Below are 23688 nucleotides of genomic sequence, written 5' to 3'. Positions count from 1 at the left end.
AACCCGCAATAGGCGAAATCCGCAAAGTAGTCTGCTTTATTTAACACTTATTATAGATGTTTTAAGGCTGTAAAACCCCTCACTACACACTTTATACACTTCTCAAACAGGCATTAACATTTTCACACTTTTCTCTCTTATTTAAACACTCTCACTCTTCAAGTCCAGAATTATAGAATGCAACCAAAGATCGAAACCATTTGATTTTCATTTATTTATTCTGTAATGGCGCCCTACAGCCGCGTAACTTCTACCTTCCTTTAGCATGTCCAGAAGTAAATTTTTTTTGTGATGGTTAGCATCCTTCTCTGCCCTTTGGGTGCTACTGCAGGTGCCTTTCACGATGCAGAACGTTTTGTCAACATTGTGGGGAGAAAACTTGCAAACAGTTCAGCACATCAGTCACTCTGCTAGTGATCGAAGATTTATGTAAATTTGGCAAGCTAAATGCATTCAGTACTGTACAGGAGACACAGCACGGAGGAGATTGATTGACAATGGCGTACAGAAACTGCGAGGCCGTGAAAGGTGAACCGCATTACAGCGAGGGACCACTGTATATAAATATACATAACACGCACACATTATTATTATTATTATTATTATTATTATTATTATTATTATTATTATTATTTATTAAGTGTGATTTAATTAGAAGTTTGGAATATTGGGATTTTTTTTCTCACTTTATTTTAATGTTCAATTCTCGCCATTAAAAAAAGAAAACCGTAACTATGACTTTTGCTGCAACAAACTCCCAATTTGTCTCTAGTTAAGTTTGGGTATTGGGTAGGATTAAGAATGTAGAAAATGATCTTGCAGAATTAGTGCTTTATAAGTGCTGATTTAGTCATGCTAACTAATCTAAACAATTAATAGTGAGACTGGTCCCTATAATGAAGTGTTGCAGAGTTTTGAAATGCATAGGTGCAAGAAATTGTAGTGTTTGTAGTTTTAACTAAGATTAATTATACTTAATTTATGCAATGAAGACTATGTTTTTTTATTATTTGAGTATTTAATTTCTGTACTTAAATACTGTTAGACTGTTCAGGAATCATAAAACTTACTTACTATTATAGATGTATTTTTATCAAATAAATACAACGCTGGCTAATATACATAATAGATCATACTGAATCCACGCAACATACTGAAGCCAGCTGAAATGTTCTGAGGTAGCTTTTACAAAAATAGTGTAATATCTCAATAGGTAGAAGTGAAGGTAACTACTGCAGAATGACGTAATGACATTAACTGATATGCTCAGCCTTGCTAATCATGTTTTTTTCTGGTTTGCATGTGTGTTTCAGGAAGTAACTGCAGTTCCAGCAGTGAGGGTGAGGTGACCACACTGCAGGCTGGAATATGTGTCAAACAGCTGTTTGTGTCCATTAAAGACACCATCATCGCACGAGAAGCACTCTCTTTACTCGTCACATGCCTTCAGCTACGCTCCCAACAGCTATGTAAGAAAAAAAATGCTCCTATGTAGAGCTGCACAATTAATCAGTAAAGCATTGTAATTCAAACACCCAAAGGATCTGAAAGATCAATATGTTAATTAAACCTTTAACAATTACAGCAGTACATTCAAAGAAGAGAGACACATTCAGAGAGGGCACTCATCATGTCAGCTATGTTTGAAACAACTTCAGTCTTTTTAACCAGTATTATTATTTCAGTGTTACAAATATTCAGATTATCAGTGATGTAGTGGGTTATAAACACTGATGTCTACAGTATCTGCTTGACCCAAATCACTGTTTGAAAGTGAATTGACGCTTCTAATTGAGGTTAACAGTAGAACTACAGAGGCGGTGCTTTTGACTTTTTGTAAAGGCTGTAGCATAAGTAATTAAGTAAAAATAAAACCCATATAGCTCAAGTACTCTCACTTTTTCTAAATAACATAAAATATGTTGACAGACATCCAATGCTTAATTCTGAAATCTCAGTAGAAGCTTTGAGTGTAAATATGACATGACAAAATTTCAGTTCGGTCCAGTTTTATATAAATGGTCAGAATGACAATTTTAGTAGTTATAGAATTCTGGTAATTTCAGTGTTAAAGCAATCTCTGGTGAGCTCTGTTTTAAATTAATAAAAAAATCTTGATTCTCAATTTAATCCAAAATTGTACAGCTCTGCTCATACGAAAGATATGATAAAGATAAGCAAAAGGTTGAACATTCAGAAATTCTTTTTTTTTTTTTTTTTTTTTCAAGGTTCATTTTACTCTCTGCTGTCTGTGAATGATTTCATCATTGATATTCTACTGGGTTCACCGAGTGGAGAGGTCAGTGTCTGTTACCCGTACAAAATTGTTATAAAAGGGATAGTTCACCCCAAAATCAAAATTCTGTCATTGTTTACTCACCCTCCAATTGTACAAAACCTGTTGAAGTTTCTTCTGTTGAACTAAATGTTTTGCTGAAGAATATCAAAACTGGTAGCCATTGACTTCCATAGTATTTTTTTCCTTAGCATGAATGTCAAGTTTATTAAAATTTGGAAACATTTTCAGGGTGAGTGAACTAAGTAAATGTCCATGTTTGGGTGAATTATCCCTTTAAATGTGTGTCCCCAACTCTTCCTCTTGAACAGATCCGGCGTGTGGCATGTGATCAGCTGTACACTCTCAGTCAGTCGGACACTTCTGCGTACCCAGAGCTCCAGAAGCCGAACCTCTTCCTGCTGAAGGTGGTCCTGACAGCACAACTTCCTCTCTGGTCGCCCACCAGCATCATGAGGGGTGTCAACCAAAGGTAAGGCACACCATTTAAATTTGTTGACTACATAAAGAAACCATTCACACAGAACACAATGTTGTGTCTAAAGAAGTGAGAAACATACAAAAAAGCACAGCAAAGAGCGTGAGGGTGTCTGGATATAGTTCCTATGAGCACTTGTAAAGAGCAAAGATTGTCCCTCCCCATGAGTTCTTCTGATTGGCCCACTGCTTTGAAACTGGCATTAATGAGTGGTGCTGCATGTATCATTGAAATTCTTTTTAACTAGACACAGCATCTTAAAAAAATGAGCTTATGTGCGCTCATGTGCAATGCGTTGCAAAAGACACAAGATGCTATTCTTGGGAGAAACAAAGCATTCAAAATACCATGTGCTAGGGACCTTGTCAAAACCATGTAAATGCAACAAAAAATCTGGCAAAATATGCATTTGAATCGACTTTTTCAAACATTGTGAACTTTAAATTGAAAGTATTGACCTTATTCTTCAATGTGGAAATGCGCTTGTTTTTGCGACTGTTTTAGAACTTTTGATTCAGTTGCCTATGAGAAATAAGAAAACATAAGTTTGCAGCATAACTAGCTGTTTTAATATCTAAGAATTTATGAAGTGAATGAAGTCTTGAGGCAAAAAGATTCGCCCGTTTATACGTCAACCATAAGTTAAATATCCTATAAATAGCCTTTGCTGGTTAGCTAAGTGGAATTGTCTGCAAAATATGTGTTCTTTTAAAAATCGTCAAGGCTTACAAATAGTTTTTTCCATTGTGGATTCTCCTAAATAGACCAACAAGAGACCATGAACTATTCTTCCTTTGCAGTTGGCAAATATCTCAATAAAATGTTTACTAACTTGTTGGCGCCAATAGCCCAGTGGTTAGTGTGTCGACACATGGCACTACGGTGTTCACAGTGACCCGAGTTCGATTCCCAGCTTGTCGCACACTTTCCTTACTATAATCTTCACTGTCCTATAACATTAAAAGCAAAAAATTCTACAAACTCCTTAAACTGATCCAAGATCGCATAAAAACTGTTAATAATGTTCAGCGATTCGCCACTGGGGGCGATCTGAATGAAGCCCAATCCAAAAGAACCATTGAATTTTCTAAATGTTTCAAAACAGTAATGACGTAACGAAGGCCCGTTTACGGAAATCAAATGACCTTGGAAATTTGATATAAACTACGAAACCACTGATTCAAAACTAAAGATTGGCTAGGATTTTGATGCTTCATAAAGCTGTGTTTCAAAAGCAGACGTCACTACGAGACACCATCGTAATGGTCACACTCATCCATTAAGCATGTTTTGACATAAAAACAATGGACAAGTAGGGAATTTACATTTTAAAAGGGCACCTATGGTGAAAAATCTACTTTTCAAGCTGTTTGGACAGACATATGTGCATGTATGGTGTATAGACCGTCATATTTTGGTGATATAAACACACCCAGTCCTTTTTTTTCAATTTAGCAACATAAAAACGGTGGACCAATTGGATCGGTTTTCAGATCGACCGCAACTTTGCGTAGGAGTGCAGTCCCCCCGCCTACCGAATTGATTGACAGCTGTGCGTATTAACGTGTCCCGGTAGTCACGTGTATAATCATATCAACAAGACCAGACGTGCACAAAGCAACTGGGAATAAAAGTTGTGTTCAGTTTGCTGGGATCCTCAATCATCATCAAATGTGATCAAGAGTAAGTTTCACATGTTTAAAATGTTTTAAAACAGTGCATGTGTGTAATGAATTACAGCGATTTAGCTTAGCTTTACTTCATCAGCACAACCGCGTGTCAGAGCAATTATAAAGGAAGACGCTTCAATCCCGGTTCGTGGACGTTAAATCAGGTTTATTTTGTACATTAACAACAGATATCCATACAGCAGTGGAGATTAACCTGTATTCTGTCACATTTGTGTGCAAAAAGAGTGCAAAGCTAAACGGGCGCTCTGTCTGTCTGTCTGTCTGTCTGTCTGTCTGTCTGTCTGTCTGTCTGTCTGTCTGTCTGTCTGTCTGTCTGTCTGTCTGTCTGTGTGTGTGTGTGTGTGTGTGTGTGTGTGTGTGTGTGTGTGTGTGTGTGTGTGTGTGTCTGCTCTGGTGTGTGTGTGCGCGTGTATCTGCGTGTGCCTGTGCGCGCGTGAACTTTGCGTGACTCTATGATGCAACTGCACAATAAATACTCATTGGTAAAGTTCTTACTGTAGTATTTCTCACAAACGCTATGTGAGATCTGCTTCCTTTAAGTCTGTCTGTTGTCTGACGCAGCCGAAGGAGGAGATTAAGGCACGCAGAAAGGCACGTAGAAACGGTGGGCAGGGAGGACTAGCCTTAAAGGAGCAGTACACCAAAACCGCCACCCAGTGCAAAAATGTATAAATAGAAATTTAATAAAAAATCTGATGGGTCTTTTGAGCTGAAACTTTACTGACATATTATGAAGACGCAAAACACTTACAGTATATTAAATCTGAAAAAAGGGCTAATGTAGGTGCCCTTTAAATGAAAAAAAAAAACACGATTTGTGTGAACGAGCCCTAATATTGTAATAGATCTTGATGTGAGAGCTGGCTAAAGCTGGCACTCACTTTGCAAAAAGCAAGCTCAAACATGAGAGTTTGGAGCATTCAAAAGCATTTACTGTTTGATGGAGCCTGTGTGAATGCAGATAGAATTGCTCTATAATTCATGTTGTGAAAAGAGTGCCATTTTCTCAAATATCAGCACACAAGTGAGAGCAATGAATGTGGTATTAAATTTATACAGCAATTCAACAACATGTTGCATTTTAGAGACAATATTGTCTGATTTTGTAGTGAAAATAGTTCCAGGGCAAAACATTAGTACATCTTTGGTGTTTTGTCCTTAATTACGTAATTCTTGAATAAATTCAATGATCTATTCATAAATAGATTCATAACATTTTTTAGCTATTTTGAACAAATAATGTATAACTTGTGTATAATGACAAATGTAGACCAAATTCAATCTTAATTTACAAATGGTTTCTATACCTGTTTCACAAATAGTTAAGATATTGAGTATAAAGGAAAGGTTGTGAGGTGAACACTAAATAGTGAACTGTTGATCATTTTTTTCAGGTTGCTTTCACAATGCACAGAGTATTTTGACCTGAGGTGCCAACTGCTGGATGACCTGACAAGTGAGTGTTCTGCCTTATTTTCACAATGAATATATAATATATTTGTCATTAATCTCACAAATAATATGGATTTTTTTGCCTCTTTATTTTATTTGATTTTACAGTTATTCCAATATTCTGTTTATTGTTATCAAACTGTTTGCAATTATTAACTTTAAGTTCATTCTAATGAGGAAAAGCATTTTTGCAATCCTGTTTTTTTTTTTTATTATTATTATCCTGTTGCAAAAAAAGTGTGTTCTTTAAATTTGATTTTAAAATCTTGAACTCTTTCTACAGCATGACTGGGAATAAAAAAACTGTTATTGTTAGAAAATACAGACAGATATTTATTAATTTGTTCAACTTTTTTATTTAAGTCTCAAAAACTCTGTTTGTACTGTATTTTTGCTTGTTTTATGCTCAGTGTCTGCCTTATACAGTACTTTTTCTCCTATAATTAGATATCATTAGATTATGTTATGTTAATGTTAAAAAGCTTTCTTGTGTACTCATCACAACTGCATTAATTTTAACTTGGAGTAGTATTGAAAAAGCAAAATAAGTGTTATAATTGAATAAATTTAACAACGGATGCATATTTTTGTGGGGATGCATCAAATCATATAATGTTATGTTATCTTTCATGGTTGCAGCTTGTATTTATTTTATACATTTGTGCAATCTCAGGAAAATGCTTAAATTTACAGAGAGGTCCCTTGTTAAGTAAAAATGTATATGTACCCTGCTACACTGTCAGAAATCATTCTAATTTTCAGGTTTGCTGCTTAAGAATATTTTTTTTTTACGTTTTTCTAAGATTCTTTGAATAAAAAGAACTAGTTGTAGTCGAATATGCAAATATGTGCTGTTATTTTTTTAACTCTATTACAAAATATTGTGGAATTTTTTATTTTTTTTTCAGCTTCAGAAATGGAGCAGCTTCAGATCGGGCCAGCGGCGATGCTGGAGGACGAGATCAGCTGGCTAGATAATTTCGAGCCCACCTGGACTACTGAGCTGGAAACCAGTGAGGCCGACAACATCCTGCTGGCCGGACACCTGCGCCTCATCAAAACCCTTCTGTCCCTCTGTGGCACTGAGAAAGAACAGTTCGGTCAGACATTTCTCTTTTATCTTCACTGCTGGATATTGATATGGACAGTGGACGTGTATCACATTATTTTCAGTTTTTTTAGGATAAAAACATCAAAGTTGATAATTGATATGGATTTACTGAGAGTCTAAAAACATTCCTTGTATCTTTAGAGAGAATTCTGCATTTTAAAATATGGGTTGCATTTCCAGTTTGGGGAACTTTCATTTAAAAGAACTGAAACAAATCACTAAAATGAGGTTGGCTCGGTGGCTCAGTGTTTAGCACTGTCACCTCCCAGCAAGAAGGTCGCTGGTTCATGTCCTGGCTGGACCAGTTGGCATTTCTGTGTGGAGTTTGCATGTTCTCCCCGTGTTGGCGTGGGTTTCCTCCGGGTGCTCCGGTTTCCCCCACAGTCCAAAGACATGCGCAATAGGTGAATTGAATAAACTAAATTGGCTGTAGTGTATGTATGTTAATGAGTGTGTATGGGTGTTTCCTTGTGCTGGGTTGCAGCTGGAAGGGCATGCGCTGCGTAAAATATATGCTGGATAAATAGGTGGTTCATTCCGCTGTGGCGACCCCTAATGAATAAAGGGACTAAGCCAAAGGAAAATGAATGCATGAATAAATTATGCAGACTTGTACCTACATCCAGGTGGGTACTTCTCAGAGATGTTTCTACTGTTAAAACTGTATATTTAATCCCCATAATACAGCCCTGCCCCAAAAAAACACTCACAAGAAACAATCTGCATTTTTACTTTCAAAATACATTCTGTTCTATTTATAGGCCTTTTGTCCACATGAGGCAAATAATGACTCCTCCTCATTGTACCTAGTTTTTAAAAAATAATTCACGCAAAGCATCATGGGGTATAGGAAAAATGTAGAATACATATATAGATAAGTAAATTAAAGTATAAATGAGCAATGTCACATGAATAGCAGTGTGATATGGCTGTATATTGGCACTGGTAGGAGGTGTGCATTGGCTCGAGGCTGCAGGCTGTCACTAGTGATGATATACAGCCACATCACACTGGTACAAGTGTGATATTGCATTTATACAACAGTTCGACAGCATAATCATGTGTAAAAAAAAGAAAATCAAACACAGAGAGTCTTAAACCCTTTTGTAAGATGAACTCCTTTTTTTCCGCCTTTCATTTACATCTGCAGCTGATAACAGAACAGCAGAAACCTTTGCCAGCTCACAAATGTCACTTCAGAGCTAATATTTGAATGATTCTCTAGCGTAATGTCTAAAGTGATGACAAAGCAGGTCATTTTGCTGACATTTTAAGATTATAAGGCTGAACGGCATGAAATGTCATCAGTCTTCAGAGATTTCCTAGTATTTCTCTGTTGCAAATGTGATATCACAATAATTAACCCTGAAAAAGTCAAATCAAAGTAAACACTACCAGTTTCTGTGGTATAAATACAGCACTACAAAATACAAAGATTGACTTGGAATGTCACTTACTTGATTTGTAATGATTTGCTCTGCTGTTGTTTGAAACTGACATTGAAAAAAAACACAAGTTTTTTTCCCTCTAAGGACATATTATGCGGCCTCTGACGCCATCTTGTGTTGGAACATCAACATCACTTTCTTTGGTCTGCTCAAAGACAGGCTGATGGCGGCCGATGCACTGCATCTCCGAAAATCTACATTTTTAAAATAGAAAAAAAAGAAGTTATTTCAAACACTCCATTTATGTTATGTTGTAAATTTTAAGTAAAAGTATGTAAGTCAAAGCTTGACCCTTTAGTACATTTATTCATTGTACACATTCAAAGCACTTACCTAAAGACTTTCAGATTGTACATTTTTTATTATCTGAGTGACAATAATTCTTATCATGGGAAAAAGATTTATTGGGATGTCACAAACCATAAGATATAGGCCCTCTTTTATTTTTTTTCCCTCCAGGTCCTTCCCTGATCCAGCAGCTGTTGGACGACTTTCTGTTCAGAGCCTCTCGAATCATCCTGAACAGTGACAGCTCCTCTAGCACTACAGCATCTATACACGACTTTCACCCCAAGTAAGAACACATGCACAATGGTGTTGACAAAAGTGTAGATGTTTCAATATGTATCAATACTGAAATATTTGCTGCACTTTCTCTGAAAACAACACATTTTATATTTTATACACTTATACATTATACATTATAAATGTATTATACATTATACATTTATACATAATGATTGTTTACTCTTTTACTCTCTTACTCTGTTTTTTTCACTCACTCACTCGCTCTCTTCTCTTACTTACTCATTCACCCCCTCAAATCTTTAAATCTGCATTTAGCCGTCATGTGTGTGTATTTATGTGTGTTTCAGGTGCAGTACAGTCAGTAGTCGTCTGGCGGCGTATGAAGTGCTGGTCATGTTGGCTGACAGCTCTCTGACTAACCTGCAGCTCATCACTAAAGAGCTGCTGTCCATGCACCATCAGTCTGACCCATCCCTCACCAAAGAGTTTGACGTGAGTCTCTTTATCTGCCTCAATAAATCTCATTTGTTAATCTTGCATGTAGACACTTTTGTGCATGAACTAGGGGTGAAATACTACATGTGTTCTTACTTTCCTATTTTTTATTAATTATAAATAATTATTGAATTTATGGGAACACTATTAACTGACTTATTATTATTACCAGCCTATTATTAACCCTTGTGCACTCTTCAAATTTACTACATTTTGTTATGTTAGGGATGAAAACATCCACTGAATTAAACTGCTGTAGATAAATAAGATAAATCAGATAAATATTTTTTCAATTTGTATGCATGAATCTCTTAATCAACCTCAGTACTGATAAAAACTACTAAATGTTTTAAAAAATTACAGGATTTTAACTCTTTAATTGTCAAATTCATAAATTATGTCACTGATTTGGTAAAAAAAAACACAAAATTACTTATGCTCATGTGAGAATTACATGAAACATTAGTAACAACATTACTAATACATTACAGCATAAGATTCATTTTTTTCTCCCTAATTTACTGTTCGTGGCTGTTTTGACCCCATTGACTTCCATTATAACCACATTTTTGAGTGCCATGACAGCATATAATCATGCATTTTTGATTTTTGGTGAGTTTTCCCTGTTGTGAAGAGATAAAATTTGTAATTTTTACTGTTGATCATCCGTTGGCACCATTAAACTTTTAGATAGGTTTGTGCAAAAAAAACTTTTATTTGGAGTTATATGGAGTATAACAGCAAATAAAAGTGTGTGTATGTGTATCTGTGTGTGAGAGTGACTTTTGCGCACTTACCTTAAAAATCAAAATATGCATTTCAGCTCTCAGAACTGTAGAACTGTATTTACACACCGGCTGCCTTTTGATGTTTTGAGTTAAAATCCTGTAATTTTCTAAACGTTTTGATCAGGACTGAGGTTGATTAACAGATTTATGCAAAAAAATGAAAAAGAATATTAATCTATTAAGACTACAGCAGTTTAATTTAGTGGATGTCATGTCAATTTTCATCCCTAAAATTACAAAAGGGTAGTAAATTTGCTAAATTATTTTTAAAAAATTCAAAGCATTTTCCAAAAATATGTGTTCGACCAAAAATCGTTCCACTAGCTGAAACACAAAAAAAAATGTATGGCAAAAATTAAGACTCAAAATCACCCCAGAGAGAATTAAAACATCCCCAACGGCACATAAGGCTTAAGATATTGGCTGTTTATTTATGATTATGAAGTAATAAACTAAACTGAATTCAAAACTGGTGTACATCCCAAACCGTCATAAGTTTGTGTAGCGTTACACCTCCATTATAAATGTCTTTGGCAAAAAAAAAAACAACTTGGATAAAATTCTATCTAAATTTGTGAAACGTTGTAAGATCAGCTGAAATGTAAAAAGCCACTTACTCTGGATGGGCACTTTTTCACCAAAAAGTGAACATGAATGCACACGAATTGTATTTGCTTTCTTGGAAATTCTTCTTAAACTTTTCAGTGTAATTGTAATGTGATGTTGATGTTTTAATAAAGGTAAAAATGTGTAGCTTTCTCACAGTTTTTGGGCAATCCGATTTGTAATTAATCCATATAATACACATTATATCTTCTATTAAAATTCAACAATTAAATAAAATGTCTTATAAATATTAATCAGTTATATTAGCGTATGTAGTTTTTAATATAAATGAATTTTCTCAATTGTTTTAAATAATATACTGGGGTAAATGCAGTAAAAACATAGTGAGATTCAGATTGTTGACATTTTCTCTTGTTTATGGGAAGTTTCTGATCAAATGGTTCTAGTTAATAGTTAATTACCGGTAGTTCAACAGACATAAAAAAATAGGAAGTGGAAAAGGAAAGGTTGACTGGAAAGCCCTTATATGGAGATGTTTGGAGCATAATTTATGCAAAAGACTAACGTTATGACATGCACATAACTGCTCATTTAGAATAACTACAAATTCATTGCATTAGTAGGAGGTTAAAAATCACAATTTGGGAATCAGCCTTCAAGTTCTGCTGTGTGTACAAATACTAAATACTTCATGCTGTTTGTTTTGTGTCATCGCCACATTTTTATACTTGTCAGTTCATTTTTAATCCCATGTTCTGCTTAATAATAGCTGTGTTCTTGCATTAAATAGTGTGTGTGTGTTTGTGTGTGTTGTCAGTATCTTCCTCCTGTAGACAGTCGCTCTATTTCTGGGTTTGTGGGTTTGAAGAACGGCGGTGCGACATGCTACATGAACGCAGTGTTTCAGCAGCTCTATATGCAGCCTGGTTTGCCTGAGGTAAACACTGCTCTGTTAGCACTACTGCCCAGTATTAGCATGATTATGTACGGTTAACACACACTCTCTCCACTAGGGGACGCACTAATCTTAAAGGAAAGACTGAAATGGAGACTTTGGATATTGTGCTTGTAAAATTAATTAAAAGTATTATAAATACAAAACAAATATAAATGACTAAAACACTATTAAATGACAATGAATACATACAAATTTAAATGAACACAATGTATTTAAATAAAGTGTTATAAATAAACTAATAAACAAAATAAAATAAAATAACACCAAAATATTAAAAAACCATAAAAGTGTATTAGTGGTGCTAAATTAACTTGCAAAAAATCTGTATAATGTTACAAATTTAGATTAATAATTTTTTTTTCAATGCTATGCTTTTGTTCGGTTCATGAAAGAATGACTTAAATTGCGTATTAGTTGCTCCTTAAAATATCAGAACAACTGCTTTCAGCATGGATGATAATAGTAAAAAAAATCTGCATCTAAAAGTAATTTTAGGAATCATATCACACTGAAGAATGATAATTCAGATTCAAAGAATTAATTTTTTATTTAATTAGTTTTTTAAAATAAATTATACAGAAAAACTACTATTAAAATGTTATTAAATATGATGTTTTTCAAAATTTTTATCACTTAGTGAATAAAAGAATAGTTTTTATATATATAATTTTGTAATTTTATTATTATTCTCCAGTAATATTATTTTTTTTGTGTTTGTGTATCATCATGTTTTTTTTCTATTTTCATATTAACTCGTGTGTGTGTGTGTGTGTGTGTGTGTGTGTGTGTGTGTGTGCGTGCGTGCGTGCGTGCGTGCGTGCGCGTGCGTGTTGTGTGTCGTGTGTTGTGTAGGGTGTCTTGTCGATTGAAGATGACACTGAAAACCCAGAGGAGAGTGTCTTCTGTCAGGTACAGTCTCTGTTTGGTCACCTGATGGAGAGCAAACTGCAGTATTATGTACCCGAGAATTTCTGGAAGGTAAAGATCTACATTTATGATCTATCGAGTTTATTGAGGTTAAATATCTTTTCTAAAACTGAGATTGCATTTCTTTCTCAATTTCTCTGGGTTCACAATTTATATTTATTTGCATCTATTTTACAAAGTAAAATGTACGTTCAGTTTCATTTTTTTTCTGTAAGTTATTCATGACATTCAATCCGAAATTAAAATAAAAATGTTGTGATTTAGAGCTTTTTTTGTCATTACAATTGTGCCATGTTTTTCAAAATATTTTTATAAATTTTTAGAAGAAGCAATATCAATGGTTTAACTTCAGAGTTAAAGAAATCAATATTTGATGGGAAATGTTATATTTTTGAGATTTGAATTTTATTTTTTTCAAATGGAAAATGAAAACACATTTGTTATTTTGTCTAATTGTCATTTAGAAATTTGGAAGAAATGCTCTTTTGTTTATAGAATAAAACAAACATTAACATTTTTACTCAAATCTTTACCTAACAAATCTGCTAAGCCCAGAGAAACTTGAAATTGTCAAGTGGTCTCTCAATTATTTTTTGTTTTGCATGGCTGTACTGTATATGTTTTTTTTTATTTTATTTTTGGTAATTTTTGATTGTCCTTCTCTAGATTTTTAAGATGTGGAATAAAGAGTTATATGTGCGAGAACAGCAGGATGCCTATGAGTTCTTCACCAGTCTGGTGGATCAGCTTGATGAACATCTGAAGGTACAGCTCACCTCATGTCCCTGACATAGTGCACATGTACAGTCTGAAGTGTGTTGCAATGCTACAAATGTTTGTTTGTTTTTTTACAGAAAATCGGTCGAGAGCAGATCTTCAAGAACACATTTCAAGGCATTTTCTCTGACCAGAAGATATGCAAAGACTGTCCACACAGGTGAAGCTGACTCAAAAATTTACATTCTGTTGAGTAGTGTTGTCACCATATTAGAATTTATATCACCGATACAATATCTTAAAAAATGTTGATACACACTACCAATGTCGATGTCTCAGGAAAATAATAATAGCATTAATAAAAAAAATCTCTTAATTCTGAAAAATTTAATTAAATTTACTGGCCCACCCTGCTGAAAAAAAAACAGCTTAAACCAGCCTAGGCTGGTTAAACAGCATGGTTTTCTCCATTTTCAGACTGGTTTCCAGCCATTTCCTGCTGGTCTTAAGCTTGTCGGTCTGGGAGATGACCAGCTAAAACTAGCTTGACCAGCCTAGACTGGCTGGGAGCCCAGCCAAAACCAGCTATGTCCAGCTTAAACCAGGCTGGTCAAGCTGTCTTTAGCTGGTTTTAGCTGGTCAATTCCCTGACCAGCTAAGACCAGGCACCAGGCTGGAAATGGTTGGAAACCAGCCTGGAAATGACCAAAATCCCTTAAAAACCAGGCTGGTCGACCAGCTAAAACCAGCCAACCAGCCTACACTGGTTTTAGCTGTTTTTTTTTTCAATGGGGCTAGCTAAAAAATAATTAATAGAAGACTGAAATATGTATTTTTTTTGTTTGTTTTATATTGTTTAGACCCATGTATCATTCTAATAAATGATGGAATGTTGTATTCTAATCAATTTCACAATTCTTATTTTTAATATTTTAATATTTTTATTTTTACTTTAATCTTATAATTTCAGTATTATTAAAAAAACTATTCGTATAACTGATATAGTTAAATACATTATTGAACTAGCAAATTACAACCAACAACACAAATAAATACAAAAGAACAAATGTCAGTATGAAAAGGGAAATATGAAAACTGATTAACGTTGTTCGGGTAGGTCTAACAATAATTTTGGCTTTTATTATTGATTTATTTTATTGACTGCTGTCACTTTAAGATTTTTTTCCACAATGGTTAACTTTTTTACTTCACTGTTTACTACGCTTTCTGAACTAAAACTGCACATGGAGTTCACAGCATTAACTAAAATGATAAACCCCAAGAAGCTGTGGTTTACAATGAATTTATAACAGCTTAGGTGCTTTGTAATGCACAACAAGAAACAGAGCTGTTACAAATTCACTGTAAACAACAGCTTCACTGGGTTCATTGATTTTATAAACCGGTTATACTATATGTGTAGCAAGGTTTTACAAAATAAAACTAAGCAGATAAAAAGTAATGATTTTAATAGAAACATTGTTCTTACCCAAAAAATTTAGTTCCTCAGAAATCTTTGTGAATGCAAACAAATTGGATGTAGCAACACATACACTGGCAGTGCAATACTGATCACATTGAGGTCAATGTATGCTTGTTGAGTATTTACAACACCTTCAAACATGGCTCAACCAATCAGAGTCAAGGACCGGAAGAATCAGTTTTATATTGTAAAACAAGGCACTCGCATAAATGAACAAAATGAAACTGTGGTGTGACTGCTATCAATATTATGGAAAAGTTCAATTTTATAATTTAAAAATTTTATTATCATTAGGTATCAAAATAACAAAACACTACTGTCATAATTTATTGACCCTCAGAGGTTGTGCTGTTGCTTGCAGGTATGAGCGTGAGGAGACCTTCATGGCTCTGAATTTGGGTGTGACGTCCTGTCAGAGTCTGGAAATCTCTCTGGATCAGTTCGTCAGAGGGGAAGTGCTGGACGGCAGCAATGCATATTACTGCGAGAAGTGTAAAGAGAAGGTACAGTCTGATGTGTTCTCATTGGTAGAGAAATGCATGGAAATCTATGCCTACATGTGTGCCAACTCAGTGTGTGTTGCAGAGAACGACTGTGAAGCGGACATGTATAAAGTCCCTGCCCAGCGTGCTGGTCATTCACCTCATGAGATTCGGCTTTGACTGGGAGAGCGGACGCTCCATCAAATATGACGAGCAGATCAGAGTAAGTGTCCAGCATTAGCTTTGTAGGTCACGTGTCATGTAGTGTTGTAGTAATTAAGTCAGAAATACATATATCTTTTTTCTTTTTATGCCACTATTAAAGATGTGTGGTCTGAAAGATTTTTGAAAAGTCTATGTATTGCTTTCCAAGGTTCACACTGTAAAAAAAGTGATATTGTTCCAGTTTAAAATAGCAATTTTTAGTTTTTCTTTAATATATATTGTGATATGAATACAGTTTCATACAGATATCTCGGTAACACTTTAGTTTAGGGTCACAGTTCTTTAACAAACCAATAACTACCACTACTAGTTTAATAAACTACTAATTAACCATTTGTTAATAGTTAGTAAGGTAGTAGTAGTGAATAAGTGCTATAGACAAGTTTCAGGTGTGTAAAGTCTAAGAAGCAAAGCATTTGTAATTTTTTTTATTTTTTATTTTTTTTTTGAGAGAGAGTACAGTTAGTGGTATAGCCAGAGAGGCAGTTACAGATTAGGAAGGAAAGTGGAGACTAAATAGTTGAGTTTTTAGTCGTTTCTTGAAGACAGCAAGTGACTCTGCCGTTCTGATGCAGTTAGGGAGTTCATTCCACCAACTGGGCAGATTGAATGCGAGAGTTCGGGAAAGTGATTTCTTCCCTCTTAGGGATGGAACCACGAGGCGACGTTCATTCACAGAACGCAAGTTTCTGGAGGGCACATAAATCTGCAGAAGTGAGAGCAGATAAGAAGGAGCAAAGCCAGAGGTCGCTTTGTTAGCAAACAACAGAGCTTTGAATTTGATGCGAGCAGCAACTGGCAGCCAGTGCAAACGGGTGAGTAGTGGAGTGACATGTGCTCTTTTGGGTTCATCAAAGACCACTCGTTCATCAAAGACCACTCGTGCTGCTGCGTTCTGAAGCAGCTGAAGAGGTTTGATAGAATTAGCTGGAAGCCCGGCTAGTAGAGAGTTTCAATAATCCAGTTTGGAGAGAACAAGAGCTTGAACAATAAGTTGAGCTGCATGTTCAGATAGGAAGGGTTGGACATTTCTGAAGTTATAGAGTGCAAATCTGCAAGATCAAGCAGTTCTAGAAATGTGGTCAGAGAAGTTTAGTTGGTCATCAGTCGTTACTCCAAGGCTTTTTACCATTTTGGATGCAGTAATGGTTGCCCCATCTATCTGGATTGAAAAGTTATGGTGTAGAGTCGGATTGGCAGAATCTTCAAGCATTTCCTTTTTCGTGAGGTTAAGCTGAAGATGATGATCTTTCATCCAGTGTGAAATGTCTGACAGGCAGGCTGAAATGCGTGCTGGAACCGAGGGATCATCAGGGTGAAAAGAGAGGTATAGCTGGGTATCATCAGCATAGCAGTGGTAGGAAAATCCATGTTTCTGGATGACTGGTCCTAAAGATGTCGTGTAGATGGAGAAGAGAAGTGGCCCAAGAACAGAGCCCTGAGGTACCCCAGTGTTTAGATGCTGTAGGTTGGACACCTCTCCCGTCCAAGACACCCTGAATGACCTGTCAGAGAGGTAAGATCTGAACCATTGAAAAACAGTGCCTGCGACGCCCAGTGACTCAAGCGTAGATAGCAGGATCTGGTGGTTTACAGTGTCAAAAGCAGCTGATAAATCCAGCAAGATGAGGACAGATGATTTAGAGTCTGCTTTAGCCAGTCTGAGATCCTCCACGACCGAGAGCAGGGTAGTCTTAGTTGAGTGGCCTTTCTTAAAGCCAGATTGCTTGTTGTCCATGAGGTTGTTTTGAGTAGGAAAGTCCAGGACTTGATTGAACACTACTTTCTGCAAAATCTTGGCCATGAATGGAAGCAGGGATATCGGTCGGTAGTTTTTAAGTAGCGTTTGATCCAGGTTGGGTTTCTTTAGCAGTGGGGTTACCCTAGCCTGCTTAAATGAAGTAGGGAATAAACCAGAGGCAAGAGATGTGTTAATTATGTGAGTCAGTGTTGGTATGACTGCAGGAGAAATGGCTTACAAGAGATGAGAGGGAATGGGATCAAGCAGACAGGTGGTTGCATGTCTAGATAGCACGAGATTGGTCACCTCAGACTCAGAGAGCTGGGAAAAAGAGGTGAGTGTGTATGGTGTTGGTGGTGTATCTTGCATGTTTGTTGTAGGTGCAGCAAATTGAGCACTGATTTTTGCAGTTTTGGTGCAAAAGAATGTAGCAAAGTCATCAGTAGTGAGTGTGGAGGATGCGGGTAAAGGAGGAGGAGGGAGGAAAATTTTTTAAAAAGTAAGCGTGGATTGGTGGCACTGTTGACTTTCTGACAGAAGTATGTCTGCTTAACCTCAGCCGAGTAAGAGGACAGAAGAGTTTGGTAGGTTATGAGCTGTTCAGGATTTTTAGTTTTTTGCCAAATTCTCTCTGCAGCCCGAAGTTTTAAGCGATGCTCACGGAGAACATCACAGAACCGGGGTGCAGGAGGACTGGCACGGGCTGGCCTGGATGTAAGAGAACATAGTCTGTCTAGACATGATGCTAGTGTGGAGCAGAGTGTATCAGTGGCACTGTTCGTATCAAGTGCAGAGAGTTTGCAAGATGGAGGAAGAGAGTCTGAAACAATGGTCGATAGTCTATTGCGTGAGAGAGAGTGTAGGTTTCTACGAAAGGCAACTAGAGTTAGAGTGTGTGGCGGCTCAGGAGTAATGTGTATGTTGAGAGACTGAAGGAAATTATCCGATGTTTGTAGTGGAGTTACTAGTGTTTGATCAGCAAAGCAATGTCGAGTGTAAATAAGGGCTAGCTGATTACCTGATTTGTGAGTAGCAGAAGCAGGTGCTCTTTTGAGGTCAAATGAGGCAAGCAAAGTCTGGAAGTCAGCAGCTTGAGGTCTTTCAATGTGAATGTTGAAGTCACCTAGCACCAACAAGGGAGTGTCATAATCAGAAAAAGATGAGAGAAGAACATTCAGTTCATCTAAGAAGTGACCTAATGTACCCGGTAGATGACAATGTACCCGGTAGATGGTGGGTGGTAGATGACAACCACATTTATGTGGAAGGGGTGGATAATGGTGACTGCATGAAATTCAAAGGAGCTTATTTTTGGCAGGGTTGGTCTCTGAGTGAATTTCCATTCTTCAGAAATCAGTAGTCCAGTCCCACCCCCTCTCCCTGTCTGACGAGGAGTGTGGGAAAGAGAGAAATTAGTAGAAAGAGCTGCATGTGTAGCAGTGTCCTCCGGTCTCGACCAGGTCTCAGTTAGAGCCATGAGATTATAGTCAGAATGAGTGGCTATGGAGGTAATAAATTCTGCCTTGTTAACAGCAGATTGACAATTCCAGAGGCCCACGGAGAGAGAGAGTTGTGAAATAGCAGATACATGTATTGATCAAAGGTTGTGAGGATTGCGCCGGCAGCGTACCTCCCGTACTTTGCAAGTGTTAGTAACAACAGGAATTAGTAAACACATAATAAAAGTGCAAGGAAAACAATAATGAGTGCAGAGATAAAGTAAAATAATAAAGTAACAAGTACTCAAGTGTTTGCGTACTGTTTTATTCCCATCACCTCATACTTATAGTTATGCTTTTTAAAGTATCTGACCTGCCCCACCCCCTTTAAGATGCTTCACATTTGATGCACTTAAGCTCAACCACCAGGGTGCACGCTGGGTCTTAAAAAGTCTTTAATGTCAAAACTAAATTTTAGGCCTTAAAAAGTCTTAAATTCATTTTAATCAGGTCCTAACTTTGCTTTGTCCAAGTAAAGCTACCCAATTGGGCTGACATCCATCTAATGACCTACAATACATCTTAATAAAATCTTTTTTTTTTTTTTTTTTACTGCAAATTCTTTGCAGCCTAATCAGTGAAGGAAAACTACAAACAATCATATGATTCCCCATGATTATACCTGGCCATTAAAAAAAATCCTCAGTGTCTAACCCTGTACTAGTCTAAAACGTAATTCTTAATGGTCTTGAAAAGTCTTCAATTTGACTTGATGAAACCCTGAACCCTGAAAAACTAAACGCTATTGGCTGTTTTTAAAAAAGTGGAAGGCCTACACTATGTCCCACCCTCTTTTCATATTTCACTTGAGATTACGTCAAACATCGAATAAACATACACATTTCAAAGCACTTCATAGGACCCATACGGAACACTTGCGTCTAATATGCTTTCTATGCTTGTAAAATCTCTTTAGTAAATTGAATTTTGATGTGTCTGTTAAAAGTGTCCCTCTGCTTCAATCATTTGTGTTCACCTTCACATGCTTTCAGTTCCCGTGGGTGCTGAACATGGAGCCGTACACTGTGTCAGGAATGGCCCGTCAAGATTCCAGTGCAGATCATGGAGAGAATGGGAGAGGGGGTGAGGCTGGATCCGGGGGATCACCTCGGAAGAAGGTCACCATCTCTGAGAACTACGAGCTGGTGGGAGTGGTGGTTCACAGCGGACAGGCCCACGCCGGACACTATTACTCCTTCATCAAAGACCGCCGGTGAGTGTTTTGAAATTTGTAGGTTTTGGATTATTTCCATGTATTTAGTTACTGACCTGGGTCAAAAGACTACTGAGTTTTAGGATTCATCAGACAATAAATTGTACATCTGATCACTTAATATAAATAAATAAATGATGTAATTTATGCACACTAGGTTGTGTAATTAAATTGTATTTAAAGAAAAGTCATGTTCTATGTCTATGAAAGTCTATGTATACACCTATATTTGACTTGTTTTGACACTATTTAAAGTATGCAGATAAGAAATAACTAAGGATTGGAAAAAAAAAAAGAAAATTTTAGGAAGATAAAGACCATCAGCTTTGGTGGTCTAAATTTCATAGACATTGGTATTTAAAAGAACTCTGTAGGGCCTTGGGAGCACATACTTGATTGGCCTATGGCAAACCAATTTTTTCCTAGGGTCAATATAACATGTTAGTTTCAGGTGATTATTGACTAACAAGAATGTTTTTAAATCTATGATCTACCTAAACGATGAGTGATTGATACTTGCCTCATCAAGATGGCCGCCTCGGTGTGGAGCTCTCCAGTGTTTGCACTGTTTTTGTTAGTCTGTCCTGTTTTATGTTTATCAAACACAATAAGTTACACCAGGGACAAGCTGCTGAACGTTCGGCAGTGCACACCAACTAATCAAGAACTGAATTTAGATTTTTGTGGCGTTTTGCATAACATTGTTGTCAGCGGAGCAGCAGCACTGTGGAAACGCTACAAGACGCGCAAGTGTGGGAAGCAAGCCGGCGCGCTCGTCAGGCTAAGACAGCACGGCTTCAGAACGGCACTGCTCAGCATCCATCTGGCGAATCTCCGCTCTCTTCCTAACAAAATGGACGAACTACTTCTGCTCACATGCAAAAACAAGAACTTTAACAACTCTGCTGTCCTGTGTTTCATGGAAACCTGGCTAAACGAAGCCATTCCGGACAGCGCATTAAACCTACCGGACTTTCAGCTGTACAGAGCAGATCGCGATTTGGAGTCAACGGGCAAAACGCGCGGTGGTGGGACATGCTTTTACATCAACAGAAGGTGGTGTACGGATGTAACTGTGTTAAAGAAGATGTGCTGTCCTGATGTGGAAGTGCTTTTCATTAACTGTAAGCCTTTTTATTCACCAGGAGAATTTTCCTCGTTCATTCTCGTCTGTGTTTACATTCCACCGCAAGCACACGTGAGTTCTGCGCTGTAACAGCTGGCTGATCTGATCACAGAGACAGAAAAACAACACCCGGACTCTGTTTTTATCATACTTGGGGACTTTAATCAGGCAAAACTCACACATAAGCTGCCTAAATTCAAACAGCACATTACATGCCCCACCAGAGCCAATAACATTTTGGACTATTGCTACACCACAATAAAGGATGCATATCACTCTGTCTTTAGGCAGCTTTAGGACTCTCCGATCACTGCCTGGTTCATCTTATACCAACTTACAGGCAAAAACTTAAAACTACTAAGCCAGTATTAAGGACTGTCCAGAGATGGACAGGATGTGGTGAGAGTGGTGACAGGATCTTGTACAATAAGGCCAGGAACACATTGACAAAGGAGATTGGTGTGGCTAAGAAATGCTATGCCAAAAAGCTGCAAAACCAGTTTTCCGCTAACGACCCTGCATCAGTGTGGAGAGGCTTAAAAGGTTTCACTAATTACAAGACACTGTCCCCCAGTATCGACAGCAATAAACATATTGCAAACGAGCTGAATATGTTCTACTGTAGATTTGACACCTATGACCAGACACCCGCCCGGACCATCTCCCTACACAGCCATCAGCTCAGCCCGGACCATCTCCCTACACAGCCATCAACACCACATCAACACAGCCCAGACCATCTCCCTACACGGCCATCAATACCACATCAACACAGCCCGGACCATCTCCCTACACAGCCATCAACACCTCCAGCCATCTTCCTCTCCCCCCTGCACTTCAGATCAGTGAAGATGATGTGCGTCAGATCTTCAGTAAACAGAAGAGAAGGAAAGCACCAGGGCCAGATGGTGTCTCACCAGCCTGTCTGCGAACCTGCGCTGACCAGCTGGCTCCCATTTCTCACATATCTTCAATAGATCACTGGAACAGGGCAAAGTTCCATCCTGCTTTAAGCGCTCTACTATCATCCCAATGTCGAAGAAGCCAAAGATCACAAGACTCAATGACTACAGACCTGTGGCCTTAACATCTGTGGCCATGAAGTCATTCGAAAGACTGGTGCTAGCATATCTGAAGGACATCACTGAACCCCTGCTGGACCCCCTGCAGTTCGCCTATAGAGCAAACCGGTCTGTGGATGATGCAGTCAACATAGGACAGCATTATACCCTACAACATCTGGACAAACCAGGGAACTACGCAAGGATTCTGTTTGTGGACTTCAGTTCTGCCTTTAACACCATCGTCTCATCACTGCTTGAGTACAAACTGGTCCAGCTCTCTGTTCCTAGCTCTGTCTGTCAATGGATCACCAGCTTTCTGACAGATAGACAACAGCTAGTCAGAATGGGCAAAATCACATCCGACAGCCATACCATCAGCACTGGTGCCCCCCAGGGATGTGTTCTCTCCCCACTGCTCTTCTCCCTGTACACCAACTACTGCACTGCAAAAGACCCCTCCATCAAACTCATTAAGTTTGCAGATGACAGTACTGTTATCGGCCTCATCCTGAACGGTGACGAGTCTGCATACAGACGGGGTGGAGAGGCTGGCGTTATGGTGCAGATACAACAACCTGGAGCTGAACACGCTCAAAACAGTGGAGATGATAGTGGATTTCAGGAGAAACCCCCCTGCACTCCCCCACTCACCATCATGAACAGCACTGTGGCTGCAGTAGAGTCATTCAGGTACCTGGGCCCAGCAGAGACTGTACTTCCTTCGTCAGCTGAGGAAGTTCAACCTGCCACAGGAGCTGCTCGTACAGTTCTACTCAGCTGTCATCCACAGGAAAATTTTCTTTCCTCAGGCTGTCTTCCTTATAAACAGTTAAATATTCCCCTACTGTGCAATAAATATGTGCAATACTTTCTCATACGCACTTGTACACATCACCTTATATCAATATACAATGCAATACTTTCTACATTCGCACTTGTACACAGCACCTTATAACCTGTATATTTATAACAATCTGTACATACAACTCATCATCCAGGTTTCTTGACTAACCGCATCTGTTTAATGTTTATCTTTTTTTTTCATATTTATTTTGTGTTGTCACTTGTCACTTTATGTACACTGAAGCTTCTGTAGCCAAAACAAATTCCTTGTGTGTGTGAAGCACACTTGGCAATAAAACTGATTCTGATTAAGTCAAGCTAACAAACCCCTAAAGTGTGAAAAGTGGTATAAGATTGCATTATGCATTATAATGTTACATAATTCTTGTGTTAAAGGATCCCATATGGCTTGTATTTGAACGATACATTTATGAAGTTCTGCAGAGAGTCTATTTCCACAATACAGATGTTATATATATTACTTAAGCTGTCATAATATCTAAAACATGAGCTTTATGTTTCAGGGAGGTCTTGTGCCCCTCCATGTGTATTTATG

The 23688-nt window shown here is 37.5% G+C and overlaps 1 protein-coding gene across 2 annotated transcripts in view; it reads left to right on the top strand.

Annotated features, from left to right (window-relative positions):
* LOC130247811 (ubiquitin carboxyl-terminal hydrolase 24-like) overlaps positions 1-23688 on the top strand; it is a 166614-nt gene that overhangs the window by 106497 nt on the left and 36429 nt on the right. For both annotated transcript variants that reach the window (XM_056481274.1, XM_056481273.1), the window contains 14 exons: positions 1314-1469; positions 2229-2299; positions 2608-2768; positions 5860-5921; positions 6826-7017; positions 8936-9050; positions 9352-9496; positions 11672-11791; positions 12665-12790; positions 13406-13504; positions 13594-13676; positions 15301-15442; positions 15525-15644; positions 19879-20099. In XM_056481274.1, the coding sequence (XP_056337249.1) occupies positions 1314-1469; positions 2229-2299; positions 2608-2768; positions 5860-5921; positions 6826-7017; positions 8936-9050; positions 9352-9496; positions 11672-11791; positions 12665-12790; positions 13406-13504; positions 13594-13676; positions 15301-15442; positions 15525-15644; positions 19879-20099 (1813 nt within the window). The remainder of the gene's footprint in view (positions 1-1313; positions 1470-2228; positions 2300-2607; positions 2769-5859; positions 5922-6825; positions 7018-8935; positions 9051-9351; positions 9497-11671; positions 11792-12664; positions 12791-13405; positions 13505-13593; positions 13677-15300; positions 15443-15524; positions 15645-19878; positions 20100-23688) is intronic.

The sequence above is a fragment of the Danio aesculapii genome, chromosome 20, assembly GCF_903798145.1.
Source record: "Danio aesculapii chromosome 20, fDanAes4.1, whole genome shotgun sequence".
Lineage (NCBI taxonomy): Eukaryota > Metazoa > Chordata > Actinopteri > Cypriniformes > Danionidae > Danio > Danio aesculapii.
This window is presented reverse-complemented; position numbering and strand designations above follow the sequence as displayed.